This window comes from Gadus chalcogrammus, chromosome 19 (genome assembly GCF_026213295.1).
Source record: "Gadus chalcogrammus isolate NIFS_2021 chromosome 19, NIFS_Gcha_1.0, whole genome shotgun sequence".
NCBI lineage: Eukaryota > Metazoa > Chordata > Actinopteri > Gadiformes > Gadidae > Gadus > Gadus chalcogrammus.
In genome coordinates this window covers 14,912,568-14,925,939 of record NC_079430.1, presented here as the reverse complement: position 1 = coordinate 14,925,939, position 13,372 = coordinate 14,912,568, and the positions used below count along the sequence as shown (strand labels likewise).

The 13,372-nt window shown below is 41.2% G+C and overlaps 1 protein-coding gene and 1 long non-coding RNA gene across 2 annotated transcripts; one reads left to right on the top strand and one right to left on the bottom strand.

Moving 5' to 3' along the window:
* The first annotated feature begins 598 nt into the window (after nucleotides 1-598).
* LOC130372865 (C-type lectin domain family 12 member B-like) lies at nucleotides 599-4,278 on the top strand. Its single transcript, XM_056579026.1, has 2 exons — nucleotides 599-1,517; nucleotides 4,133-4,278. The coding sequence occupies exons 1-2, from the start codon at nucleotides 794-796 to the stop codon at nucleotides 4,276-4,278; spliced, it is 870 nt and encodes a 289-aa protein (XP_056435001.1). The 5' UTR covers nucleotides 599-793.
* Nucleotides 4,278-11,569, bottom strand: LOC130372332 (uncharacterized). Its single transcript, XR_008893316.1, has 4 exons — nucleotides 11,240-11,569; nucleotides 9,818-9,976; nucleotides 7,094-7,284; nucleotides 4,278-5,745 (listed from the first exon to the last, which is right to left on the bottom strand). It is a non-coding gene; the product is annotated as an uncharacterized LOC130372332 (long non-coding RNA).
* Nucleotides 11,570-13,372: the final 1,803 nt, after the last annotated feature.

Below are 13,372 nucleotides of genomic sequence, written 5' to 3'. Positions count from 1 at the left end.
TAAAATCAAATTTAAAATCCCCGATAGTGATAAGACATCCATTATGTCGCCGCCGGTCCAGAGACGTGTCAGGTGTGCGCGAGAGACATAACGGACACTTTTGTTACTGCCATGTATACTACATTCGGAACACATTTTAGGAACAGATCTATGCCGCATAGAAATCTATGTGGCATAGATCTGCCATGTAAACGCGGCTACTGTGTCTGTGTGTTATTCCTTTTATCAGAGTTCTATTAAGAATACAAGCCAGTCTCCTTATAACCTGGGATTGATGCACCACTGCATTGTTATATTACCTTTAAAAATACAGTTGGTTACATGTACATCCAGACCCAATTAATAAATCGAAGGCGCCGACTATAATAAAGAAAATCTGATATCTTTGGATGTTGCAGGACTACAATAAGCCCGTCCAATCGTTAATCTTGGGCCAAATTAATGATTGGACGGCCTACCTTAACTGTTAGCCAAGAACTATGGCTCAAATGTGTATTTGAAGAATGTCTTGATGTTTATTTTGGTCCTTTTGATGTTGATCAACAAATCAACCTTACGTTTAAGACCATAAGTGATGCACTGCATGTACCACTTATTAAGAAACAGGATGTGTCTAGCCATACCACAGTGACTCTGCAAGCACATGTAGCAAGTAGCCTCTGGTTAAAATACTTCCTGTTTGATCAAAGTAGGTGTTAAGACTTTGACATGCTGGCTTTCAAAACGCACAGAAAGACGAGGCACTCATAGGGGTAGGACGATAAGAAACTCTGAAAACAGTTTAGATCAGAATATGGCCGAGGTGATTTACACCACGCCCAACATGGCCAGGAACACACAAGGAGAGAGAGAGGAGAGGATCGTGGAGATCTACGCTACCAGTGAGAGCCTCAGAGATAAACACCAGGACTATGTGGGGACAGAGGAGTCCTCCAATACTCTGGGAACAGTAAGAAGTCAGCAGCCGGACCCTGTGAGCCCTCCTCAGTGGCCGATCAGGGCTGTGGTGGTGCTTCTGGTCCTGCTGTCTGTTGCCCTGCTGGCTGGACTGCTTGGGTTGGCAGTGCAACACAAGAACGTCATAGAGAGAGACATGGAGCAACTTTTCCAAATGCTGAAAAATGTGACAGAGCAACAGAAGAGCATCTCGGAGAAGACTATAAGCATGGACAGAAAAATGGAGCAACTTCACAAAAGGCTGAAGAATGTGACAGAGCAGAGAGACTCACTGCTTTGTAAACAGGACTGTCCAGGTGGTTGGGATAAGTTTGGTTGTAAATGTTACCAGGTTACCAGTGAGTGGGGATCCTGGAGTAAGTGCAGGGAGCTCTGTGTTTCCAAAGGAGCAGATCTGGTGGTGGTGGACAGTAAAGAGATGGACTTCATTAGCAGGTACACCACCGAGTACTTCTGGATCGGAGCGACAGATGAGGCCAGTGAAGGGATGTGGAGATGGGTTGATGGGACCGTCCTGTCAGCGGCTAGCCCCTCCTGGAGTGGAGGGAAACCTGATGGTGGTAAGGACAAGAACTGCTTAAGGGGGGACTGGGGGCAGCAGCCCAACATTAAATGGACAGATGAGAGCTGTGAAGACAACAGATATGTGCTTTGTGAATATAATTTAATGAAATGATGGATGAAAACATTTCTTTGTCTGACAGATGTGTTTCTTTGACTATTTTTTTTATCTTAATGCCAACTAACATTTGTTGTTTTGTTTCATACTTGTTGAGTTCTGCCATTCGATCAGAGCTGTGATTGGCTGCAAGGTTTTATATCTCCTTAAAAGGAGATGACATGAAGACTTCACTGGTCACTGCAGGAGCTGTACATAGATGCTGTTCTTGTTACATTATTCTTTCAATGTTTCCACAGTTGATCTTGGTGTTGCAGGCTGAGGTTAGGCAGTAAATAGTCAACACAGTCATTGGCTGGATTTCAGTTGCTGCAAACCACACTAGTTCTCGATTTAGGGCTGCATTTGCTGCTTTTGCTTTTGTCCCCTCAGCTTATTATTTAATAACTTTTCCATTGAAATGTATCTCGTCTTTGTCACCATACAGTGATCAATATAAAACACTTGTATACATTATCTGTTGGTTCTACGGTGTTCAGAGAGAACAGTAGACTTGTGTCTTGGTGTCTGAATGGGCTTGTAGGTCTGCACTTAGTTTTGTGTTACTGAATGAACACTTTTGAAGGTACATATGCATACATGCATTCTCACACATACAGTAATTTGTAAATTGCATACGTACATTTTGTGTCCATTCAGCTGTGTTTGCTGTAGTGAATTGTACCTTTTATTAAAGCAGCTCTTGATTATTATGTCTTGCCGGTTTTTCATTAATTGGATTTAGTTTGGACTTGGTCCCTTTGGACAGACATTGTTCAAAGGGACAATGATACGGATTTTTTTATTTTTTATTTACTTTTGAGACTCCTAGAAAATAGTTTAGTCTTTTAATCTGATTCTGGGTCGCTCAACTAGTGCCAGGGTTCAATACCCTCTAGGGCCGCCACTGCTTAGAACAGTTGCATCATAAACCTAATGTTTCAGTCACTCATTTATCTGTAATTTTTGCAGTTACATTATTGTGAAGGCGTTTTGGAGGAAGCATCCGCCAAACGATCGTACAAATGATTTCCTCTCACTTGTGCAATCTGTTCTCTAAATATTCTCCATTAGCCTACTTTTGCTGAGGGTTCAGTTTGACTTTCATGTAGACACGTGTTTTTCCGCTCAATGTCAAAGTGAAATATTATAAAATGTAAACATGGTCATTCTGCAGCTGCTCATGGCAGGTCAAGGGTCCTCGATGTAGTATGCAGTCCACCCAGTCCAACTTTCTCCTTGCATTTTTCTTGCATTTTATCTTTAAATTTCTTATCCAGTTGTTACCTTTCCTCCTCTGGCCTTTTGAATGGACGTCCACCAAAGCGGAAGGCCTCTAGTCTAGACGATCACAGCACACCCTCAAAACATTGAGCCCTCACGCTCATTCAGTGCCATTATAAAAGGAATGCAGGTTTAAAAGAAGAATCCAAAGAAACTGCAATTTCAGGTATCAGTGTACATCCATTTACTGACCAGTAGATGGCAGTGTCAGCCCTGTAATGGGCGAATATAATTAACCGCATCTTCAACAAACAGATGTTTCCTTGCTTGTCTTGAGCGGGGCAAACAGTTTTGCACTTCCAAACAAATTAAACGGCCCGAATAATATATTATATTTGAAGTGCTGCACGTTGTTATGCAAACTTAGGGCACAGACGCCACTTATAAATTAGTTATGGGATTCTGATTCTGATTTTGGGTCAGGATTACAGCCAGTTTACAACGATGTTTGGTTGGAATACGATTGTGGTATTCCATAATTCAACATAACTGCCATGGAGAACCCAATGAAACTCATCAGGCTGATATTTATTATCCAAATAAGACTTGTACTTTGAAACAACGTTTTCTATTCAAAGGCCACTATTAAACACATTTATATTACTCATAGGATTTTGCAGTGACAATCAAATATTCAATTTGATTATTACATTTTAACTTGAGGATGCTGCTCGTTATCTGCTAATTAAATGAGCTCATGACATAACACATAATATATAATACATATCACTGGATGAAAACCAAAGGCTCAATGGACAATAATCATCTTTGAAAATTCCCTTTAAAAACGTTAGATATCAAAACATTCGTACATATTTACGACAGCACTCAAACCGATAGAATCTCTCTATAATTTTTATTTATTTGTTTCAAACAGTTATTTGTAAATTGCATTGAATCTGTAAATGCAGTGTCCATTCAGCTGTGTTTGCTGTAGTGAATTGTACCTTTTATTAAAGCAGCTCTTGATTAGTATGTGTTGCGGATTTTTCATTAATTGGATTTAGTTTGGACTTAGTTTGTCTGTTTTTCTGTTCAATGTCAAGGTGAAACATTATCAAATCTGCAGTATAAACATGGTCATTCTGCAGCTGCTTTTGGGAGGTCAAGGGTCATCGATGTAGTGTGCAGTCCACCCGTTAGTGATAATACATAGATACAAAAAAAAGGAACTTTCTGCTTGCATGAGGTAAGTTTCTTGTTCAGTTGTTACCTTTTCTCTCCCGGCCTCAGAATGGACGTCCACGAAAACGGCAAGGCAACCAGACGATCACAGCACACCCTCACAGCAGCAGCAGCTGGACCACACCCTCCACGGAGGCGATGTCCGGAGCGTTCTCCTCCCGACGTCGTTTTCCCACACGGGCACTTGGACATAAACACAACAGAGTTTAAGCTCAGACGTTGTTGGATCTTCTCCGTTTTTTAATATATACTTTGGTTTCTTTTCAAAGTTCTTTGTTCTGTAGATATGCCGATCACACGTTGTGTAAAGCAATAAAGTTGTCACAAGATGATGTGTTTTGTCGTCAGTGGAGAGCTAATCGAAGCGATGCCGTGTTAAAGCTAGGGCAGGCAATTTATTTTTGAAGCATTTTTTCTCATATTTGTTGATCCTTTACATCCAGACCCAATTAATAAATCGAATGAGCCGACAATAATGAAGAAAATCTGATATCTTTGGATGTTGCAGGACTATACTAAGCCCGTCCAATCATTTATCTTGGGCAAAATTAATGATTGGACGGCCTACCTGTCTGTCTACCTACCTGGTAGGCCAGGGGGGGATCTGCTTTGTAACTTAGAGGGGGCCACGAACTAAACTTTCTTTCTGGAGTGGACATCAATAATATCATCAACGTCTATCAAATTATCTGCTTTAACAGACACAGCCATTAATTAACAGTTAGCCAAGACCTATGGCTCAAATGTGTATTTGAAGAATGTCTTGATGTTTATTTTGGTCCTTTTGATTTTGATCAACAAATCAACCTTATGGTTATGACCATAAGTGATGCACTGCATGTACCACTAACTAAGAAACAGGATGTGTCTAACCATACCACAGTGACTCTGTAAGCACATGTAGCAGGTAGCCTCTAGTTAAAATACTTCCTGTGTGATCAAAGTAGGTGTTAAGACGTCGACATGCTGGCATTCAAAACGCACAGAAAGAAGAAGCACTCATAGGGGTAGGACGATAAGAAACTCTGAAAACAGTTTGGACCAGAATATGGCTGAGGTGATTTACACCACGCCCAACATGATGACCAAGGCCAGGAACACACAAGGAGAGAGAGAGGAGAGGATAGTGGAGATCTACGCTACCAGTGAGAGCCTCAGAGATCAACACCAGGACTATGTGGGGACAGAGGAGTCCTCCAACACTCTGGGAACAGTAAGAAGTCAGCAGCCGGACCCTGTGAGCCCTCCTCGGTGTCCGATCAGGGCTGTGGTGGTGCTTCTGGTCCTGCTGTCTGTTGCCCTGCTGGCTGGACTGCTTGGGTTGGCAGTGAAACACAAGATAGTCATGGACAGGCTGAAGAATGTGACAGAGCAGAGAGACTTTCTGACTCTTTGTAACCAGGAATGTCCACGTTATTGGGATAAGTTTGGTTGCAAATGTTATTTCAGTGTGTGGGGATCCTGGAATAAGAGCAGGGAGCTCTGTGTTTCCCGTGGAGCAGATCTGGTGGTTGTGGACAGTAAAGAGGAGATGGACTTCATTAGCAAGTACGGCGCGAACACCTCGCTAGGAGCGACAGATGAGGCCAGTGAAGAGTTGTGGAGATGGGTTGATGGGACCGTCCTGTCAGTGGATAACCCCTCCTGGAGTGGAGGGAAACCTGATGGTGGCAAGGACAAGAACTGCTTAAAGAGTTTCAGGGAGGAGACCAACTTAAAATGGACAGATGAGAGCTGTGAAGCCAACAACTGGGGGCTTTGTGAATATAATTTAATGAAATGATGGATGAAAACATTTCTTTGTCTGACTGATTTGTTTCTTTGACTATTTTTTACATCTTAATGCCAACAGATTTGTTGTTGGGTTCTGCCATTCAATAAGAGCTTTGATTGGCTGCGAGGTGTTATCTCCTTAAAAGGAGATGACACGAAGACTTCACTGGTCACTGCAGGAGCTGTACATAGATACTGTTATTGTTACATTATCTTTTCAATGTTTCCACAGTTGCTCTTGGTGTTGGAGGCTGAGGTTAGGCGGTAAAGAGTCATGACAGTCATTGGCTGGTTTTCAGTTGCTGCAAACCACACTAGTTCTCTATCTAGGGCTGCATTTGCTGCCTTTGTCCCCTCAGCTAATTATTTAATTAATTTTCTGTTTAAATGTATGTCAACTTTGTCACCATGTAGTGTGATTACTATAAAACACTTGTGTATAAATTATCTGTTGGTTCTACGGTGTTCAGAGGAACAGTAGACTTGTGTCTTGGTGTCTGAATGGGCTTGTAGGTCTGCACTTAGTTTTGCGTTACTGGATGAACACTTTTGAAGGTACATATATATGCATTCTCACACATACAGTAATTTGTAAATTGCATTGAATCTGTAAATGTAGTGTCCATTCAGCTGTGTTTGCTGTAGTGAATTGTACCTTTTATTAAAGCAGCTCTTGATTAATATGTTTTGCTGATTTTTTATTAATTGGATTTAGTTTGGACTTGGTCCCTTTGAACAGACATTGTTCAAAGGGACAATGAAATAGTTTTTAATTTACTTTTTTGACTAATTATTTTAGTCTTTTAATCTGATCCTGGGTCGCTCAACTAGTGCCAGGGTTCAATTCCCTCTGGGGCCGCCACTGCTTAGAACAGTTGCATCATAAATCAAATGTTTCAGTCACTCATTTATCTGTAATTATTGCAGTTACATTATTGTTGAGGCTTTGGATAAAGCATCCGCCAAGTGATCGTACAAATCATTTCCTGCTACTGGGTCCATCTGTTCTATATATTCTTTATCACTTTTGCAGAGGGTTGAGTTTGACTTTGGTGTAGACGCGTGTTTTTCTATTCAATGTCAAAGTGAAACATTATCCAATGTGCAGTATAAACATGGTCATTCTGCAGCTGTTTAGGTCAAGGGTCATTGATCTAGTATGTGGTACACCCGTTAGAAGTGATAGTTCATACGAAAAAATCTCCCATTTGTTCTCCCAACCATCTCATTTGTTACCTTTTCTCTCCCGGCCTTAGAATGGACGTTACCGAAAACGGGAAGGCCTCCAGAAGATCACAGCACACCCTCACAACAGCAGCCGCCGCCATGTTACCGTGGTAACCCTGGACCACGCCATCCACGGAGGCTGGAGGACTCGGGGGATGTGGGGAGCGTTCTCTTTCCGACGTCGGTTTCCCACGCGGTCACTTGGACACAAACACAACAGACTTTGAGCTCAGACGTTGTTGGATCTTCAACGTTTTTTTTTATATACTTTTGCTTTTCTAAGCAACAAAGTTTTCACAAGATGCTTTTTTGTCGTTGGTGGAAAAACGAATTGAAGCGAGCGATGCCATGTTAATGCTAGGATAGGCAATTTATTTTCGAAGCATCTTTTGGCTATATTCTTAACATCCCAAAATCAATACATGAATCGAATGCTCAGAAAAAATAAATGAATAAAATGGGGCATCTTTGGATGTTGCAGGCCTATACTAAGCTTGCCCAATCATTTAATTAGGGCCAAATTAAATTATTGGATGGCTTACATGTCCGTTTACCTACCTGGTAGACAAGGGCGCAGATCTGCTTTGTAACTTAGGGGGAGTATTTTCTTCAGGGGACTTTCAATAGATGAATTGTTACTTTCAATTCATGATACCGGGAGTAACAAAAAAAGCGTGATACCGGTTGGCTGTAGAAGTCTGACACCAAGTGGTGGTATAAATTAACTGGTTCTGGGGTGTTCAGACTCGGAGAGAAAAGAAGACTTGCGTCCTGTTGTCTGAATAGGCTTGTAGGTCTGCAGCACTTGAACTGTTTTAGCGGCTACAAGAGACTGATTTTACAAACTGCACAAGTCTGACCCCTAGTGGTCAAACAAGACCTTGTCAATTCAAAATGCTAGAAGCTTAGTTTTGCGATATTGAAGGTCGGAACACTTTCGAAGTTACATGATATGCTTATATGCATTCGCACACATACAGAGTAAATTGCATCGAATCTGTAAATGTAGTGCCATTCAGCTGTGTTTGCTGTAGTGAATTTGACATTTATTAAAGCAGCTCTTGATATGTTTTGCTGATATTTTATTCATTGGATTAAGTTTGGACTTGGTCCCTTTGAACAGACATTGACCTGATATCTAATTTACTTTGGGACTCAATAAAAAAAAGGTTAGTCTTTTAATCCGATCCTGGGTTGCTCAAATGTGTATTTCGAAAAATGTCTTGATGTGTCTTTTGGTCCTTTTAATGTGTATCGAACAATCAACCTCATGGTTATGACCATAAGTGATAGGCTGCATTTACCACTTACTAAGAAAACAGGATGTGTTTTATCATAGACAGTGATTCTGCTAGCCCGAACTGCGAACTGCTGAAGGGTCAGAGAGAATCCCAACTTTAAATGGACAGATGAGAGCTGTGTAGCCAGAAACTGGGGGCTTTGTGAAAATCATTTAATAAAATGATGGATGAAAACATTTCTTTGTCTGACTGATTTATTGCTTTGATTATTTTTTATATCTTAATGCCAACAGACGTTCGTTGTTTTGTTTTATACTTGTTAAGCCACTCGATAAGAGCTTTGATTGGCTGCAAGGAGTTATCTCCTTAAAAGGAGACTTCCCTGGTCATTACAGGAGCTGTACATAGATGCTGCTCTAGTTAGTTTATTTTTTTAATGTTTCCACAGTTGCTCTCTGTGTTGGAGTCTGAGGTTAGGCGGTAAAGTGTCATGACTGTCATTGGCTGGTTTTCAGTTGCTGCAAACCACACTAGTTCTCTATTTAGGGCTGCATTTGCTGCCTTTGCCTTTGTCCCCTCAGCTTATTATTTAATAATTTTCCATTGAAATGTATCTCGACTTTGTCACCATACAGTGATCACTATAAAACACTTGTGTATAGATTATCTGTTGGTTCTACGGTGTTCAGAGAGAACAGTAGACTTGTGTCTTGGTGTCTGAATGGGCTTGTAGGTCTGCACTTAGTTTTGCGTTACTTAATGAACACTTTTGAAGGTACATATGCATACATGCATTCTCACACATACGGTAATTTGTAAATTGCATACGTACATTTTGTGTCCATTCAGCTGTGTTTGCTGTAGTGAATTGTACCTTTTATTAAAGCAGCTCTTGATTAATATGTCTTGCCGGTTTTTCATTAATGGGATTTAGTTTGGACTTGGTCCCTTTGAACAGACATTGTTCAAAGGGACAATGATATGGATTTTTTGATTTTTTATTTACTTTTGAGACTCCTAGAAAATAGTTTAGTCTTTTAATCTGATCCTGGGTCGGTCAACTAGTGCCAGGGTTCAATTCCCTTCTGGGGCCGCCACTGCTTAGAACAGTTGCATCATAAACCTAATGTTTCAGTCACTCATTTATCTGTAATTATTGCAGTTACATTATTGTTAAGGCGTTTTGGAGGAAGCATCCGCTAAACGATCGTACAAATGATTTCCTCTCACTTGTGCAATCTGTTCTCTAAATATTCTCTATTAGCCTACTTTTGCAGAGGGTTCAGTTTGACTTTGATGTAGACACGTGTTCTTCTGTTCAATGTCAAAGTGAAATATTATAAAATGTAAACATGGTCATTCTGCAGCTGCTCATGGCAGGTCAAGGGTCCTCGATGTCGTATGCAGTCGGCCCGTTAGTAGTGATAATACATATTAAAAAAGCGAACTTCCTCCTTGCATTTTAACTTTAAATTTCTCATTCAGTTGTTACCTTTTCTCCTCTGGCCTTTAGAATGGACGTCCACCAAAGCGGAAGGCCTCTAGTCTAGACGATCACAGCACACCCTCACAGCAGCAGCAGCAGCCGCCACCGTGGTTACCGTGGTATCCGGGAGCGTTCTCCTCCCGACGTCGTTTTCCCACGCGGTCACTTGGATACAAACACAACGGACTAGCTCAGACGTTGTTGGATTTTCTTTGTTTTCCTACTTTGGTTTATATTAAGAGTTTCTTGATTTGTAGATATGCCAACGTTTTGTAAAGCAATAAAGTTTTCACAAGATAATGTGTTTTGTCGTCGGTGGAAAAACGAATTGAAGCGATGCTGTGTTAATGCTAGGGTAGGCAATAGGCTAGCAAACCTATCTGTCAGCTGAGTGCCAGGGATTAGTTACGACCTCATCCGGTAGAGCAACCGTTGCGTAGTGGCACAAGTCCCAATACAGGTAAAAGGGAGGTGACTGAGGCTGAAACAGGTATATGGGATGAATACAGGTCGCCCTGCTACATATGCATATATATATATATAAACGATAAAATCGTAATCTTAGTAGTTACTGTTGACATTCTTTTGGTAACAATGTATACTTTGGATGTACACTTTTAATTGAAAATTTTTATGTGATGTCTTTTGTGAATAGATTTGCCAGCTACAACCACCTGATGGCTTTTTGTCTTTGATTGAGCCTCGTCTCTACAAGATGGTCTGTGTCTCCAGAGCCAAATCAGCTGCCCAGAAAAAAGAAGTGGTCGCACCTTCACGTGCATCAACAGTACTTTATAAGTAGTTACAGATGTAATTATACGTGATGCCATTGCATTTGTATTTGTTGTTTGAGCTATACTTTTTTTATTTTCCTCTCAGAGACAGCTGCTCCAGCCCATAGATTAACTCTTTATTTTTTCATCACTGGTGATGAATCGCAAAGCTTGATTTAAGAGAAAAAGGTAAATCATTAGAAATATAACCTAAGCATCATGGGTGTAAAAAACAACTTGGTTCTTAGGAAGGTACTTCAACTGTGCTAGAAAAAGCCTACCATTCTGAATGCTTACTGTTACTTACTTTATTGGACACTGAATGAAATAACACATACAAATTCATTAAGCTTCAATTGTACTGGGTTACTCGCATCATCACATAACATGATAACATGATTGTTACTACACATGGAAAGAAACGTTAGGTTAGGTAGCTACGTAATGTTACTTTTATATGCAAAAAACCGTGGCTATAAATTAAACTATTATTACTCAACACAACAGGCAAACATCAAGGCTGATATAAAACACTGGTTAAGAAATCTTGTTGGAATTTGCTGTTTCTGCATCGTAATACACGTTAGAAAGTGACAGTTAACTGACAGACTAGACTTTGACAGTAGCTAGCGTCTGTTAGACGTAGTTTTCTTACCTTCGTAGCTGTGAATGTAGGTCGCAGCATACAGCCTAAACCCCTTCTCCAATTTGCTGGTCGGAGTTTTCGTTTCCCTACATAATCGATGTACATCAGTGATGTTTATTGTCGGCAGCTCTTGTAAACACCGGGTGTAGAACGTCGCCATCTTTGACCGGAAGCTGTGAAGCTGTATTACGGCGAATCAGGAAGCGCTTGTGCAAGTAGCCTATTTAGTTTTGAAGCACTTTTTCCTCATATTTGTTGACCCTTTACATCCAGACCCAATTAATAAATGTTGTTCCGGGATGTTGCAGGACTGTACTATCCGGAGTACATCAATTATTGCTTGTTTACTTGACTGAGGCAAAATAGTCATGTCAATGCATGCACACACTAAACAAGCGTGCTTCAATCATGTTCCCTTACAGTTATAGTAGCTCCATCCAAAACGTCCTACTGGGTCTTGGGGTCAAATATTGAGCCCTCACGTTCATTCAGTGCCATTATAAAAGGAATGCAGGTTTAAAAGAAGCATCTAAACTTTAAAGAAAGTGCAATTTCAGGTATCAGTGTACATCCATTTACTGACCAGGAGAGGGCAGTGTCACCCCTGTAATGGACGAATATAATTAACCGCATCTTCAACAAACAGATGTTTCCTTGCTTGTCTTGAGCGGGGGAAACAGTTTTGCACTTCCAAACAAATTAAACGGCCCGAATAATGTATTATATTTGAAGTGCTGCACTTTTTTTTAATGCAAACTTAGGGCATAGACACCACTTATAAATTAGTTATGGGATTCTGATTCTGATTTTGGGTCAGCCAGTTTACAGCGATGTTTGGTTTGCATACGATTGTGGTATTCCATAATTCAACATAGCTGCCATGGACAACCCAATGAAACTGGCTGATAATTATTATCCAAATAAGACTTGTACTTTGAAACAACGTTTTTTATTCAAAGGCCACTATTAAACACATTTATATTACTAATAGGATTTTGCAGTGACAATCAACGATTCAATTTGATTATTACATTTTAACTCGAGGATCGTTATCTGCTAATTAAATGAGCTCATGACATAACACATAATATATAATACATATCACTGGATGAAAACCAAAGGCTCAATGGACAATAATCATCTTTGAAAATTCCCTTTAAAAAAATTAGATATCAAAACATTTGTACATATTTAACAAGTGAACGGTTTATTTAGTCTCCAGTGACTCCGAGAGTGGGCCCGGTCACGTGACTCACGGAACCTTCAGGTGGCTGCACTCTGAGGTCAAGAGGTCAGACCAGCTCTACTGGTGGTGGGGTCAACAGGGCCCTAAGTTTTCCACCCTTAAAGGTACCACTGCACTCTGCTGTATTACAAGAGACTCTCACTGTGAGGACGACGTGAATGGGTCGGCTTTGAACGTATATTTAGAACGCAGTAGTTTGGTTACTTTGCCAAAACTGTGGACTTAATCGCTGCATTCTTCTCTCATCATCGATCAATTGATTGGCACGCACACACACACACACACACACACACACACACACACACACACACACACACACACACACACACACACACACACACACACACACACACACACACACACTAACTCATCAGCACACACCTGCACACTCACACCCAATAACAACAAGACTGCATCACAGGGGGTTGAGCTGAGGTCCAGATGTGCACCTCTCCCCCCACCCCCCACACACACAAATACACACACGTGCACACACATTTCTCGCCCTGGGTTCCTCCCGTGCGCGTGTGTGTGTGTGTGTGTGTGTGTGTGTGTGTGTGTGTGTGTGTGTGTGTGTGTGTGTGTGTGTGTGTGTGTTTGGGTGGGTTTACAGCCTCTCTAATAATCAACACAGCAGGGGTAGCCAGCTCCCTACTGCTACTGTTGTTTAGCACTGTTTACCTTCTCTCGTCCTGGTCACGTGACTCTCTGCTCACCTCTGAGCCCCCCCCCCCCCCCCCATCCCACCCCTCCCCCGGCTCATAAAACAGGTCGTTGGGCTCCCCCGGGCAGCCATGTTGGTGAGTGGGGGATATTGTAGATTCATTACCAAGTAACATTTTTTGTTCATGTTTCATTGGGAGGGAAAGAGAATTGTCGGGACTCTCTCTCTCTCT

What these genes read in the sequence shown, in the direction of transcription:
- LOC130372865 (XM_056579026.1), top strand. Translation starts at nt 794, where the DNA reads ATGGCCGAGGTGATTTACACCACGCCCAACATGGCCAGGAACACACAA. An exon ending in TGGAGGGAAACCTGATGGTG is followed by an intron (nt 1,518 to 4,132) that starts GTAAGGACAAGA and finishes TCCCGGCCTCAG; the next exon opens with AATGGACGTCCACGAAAACG.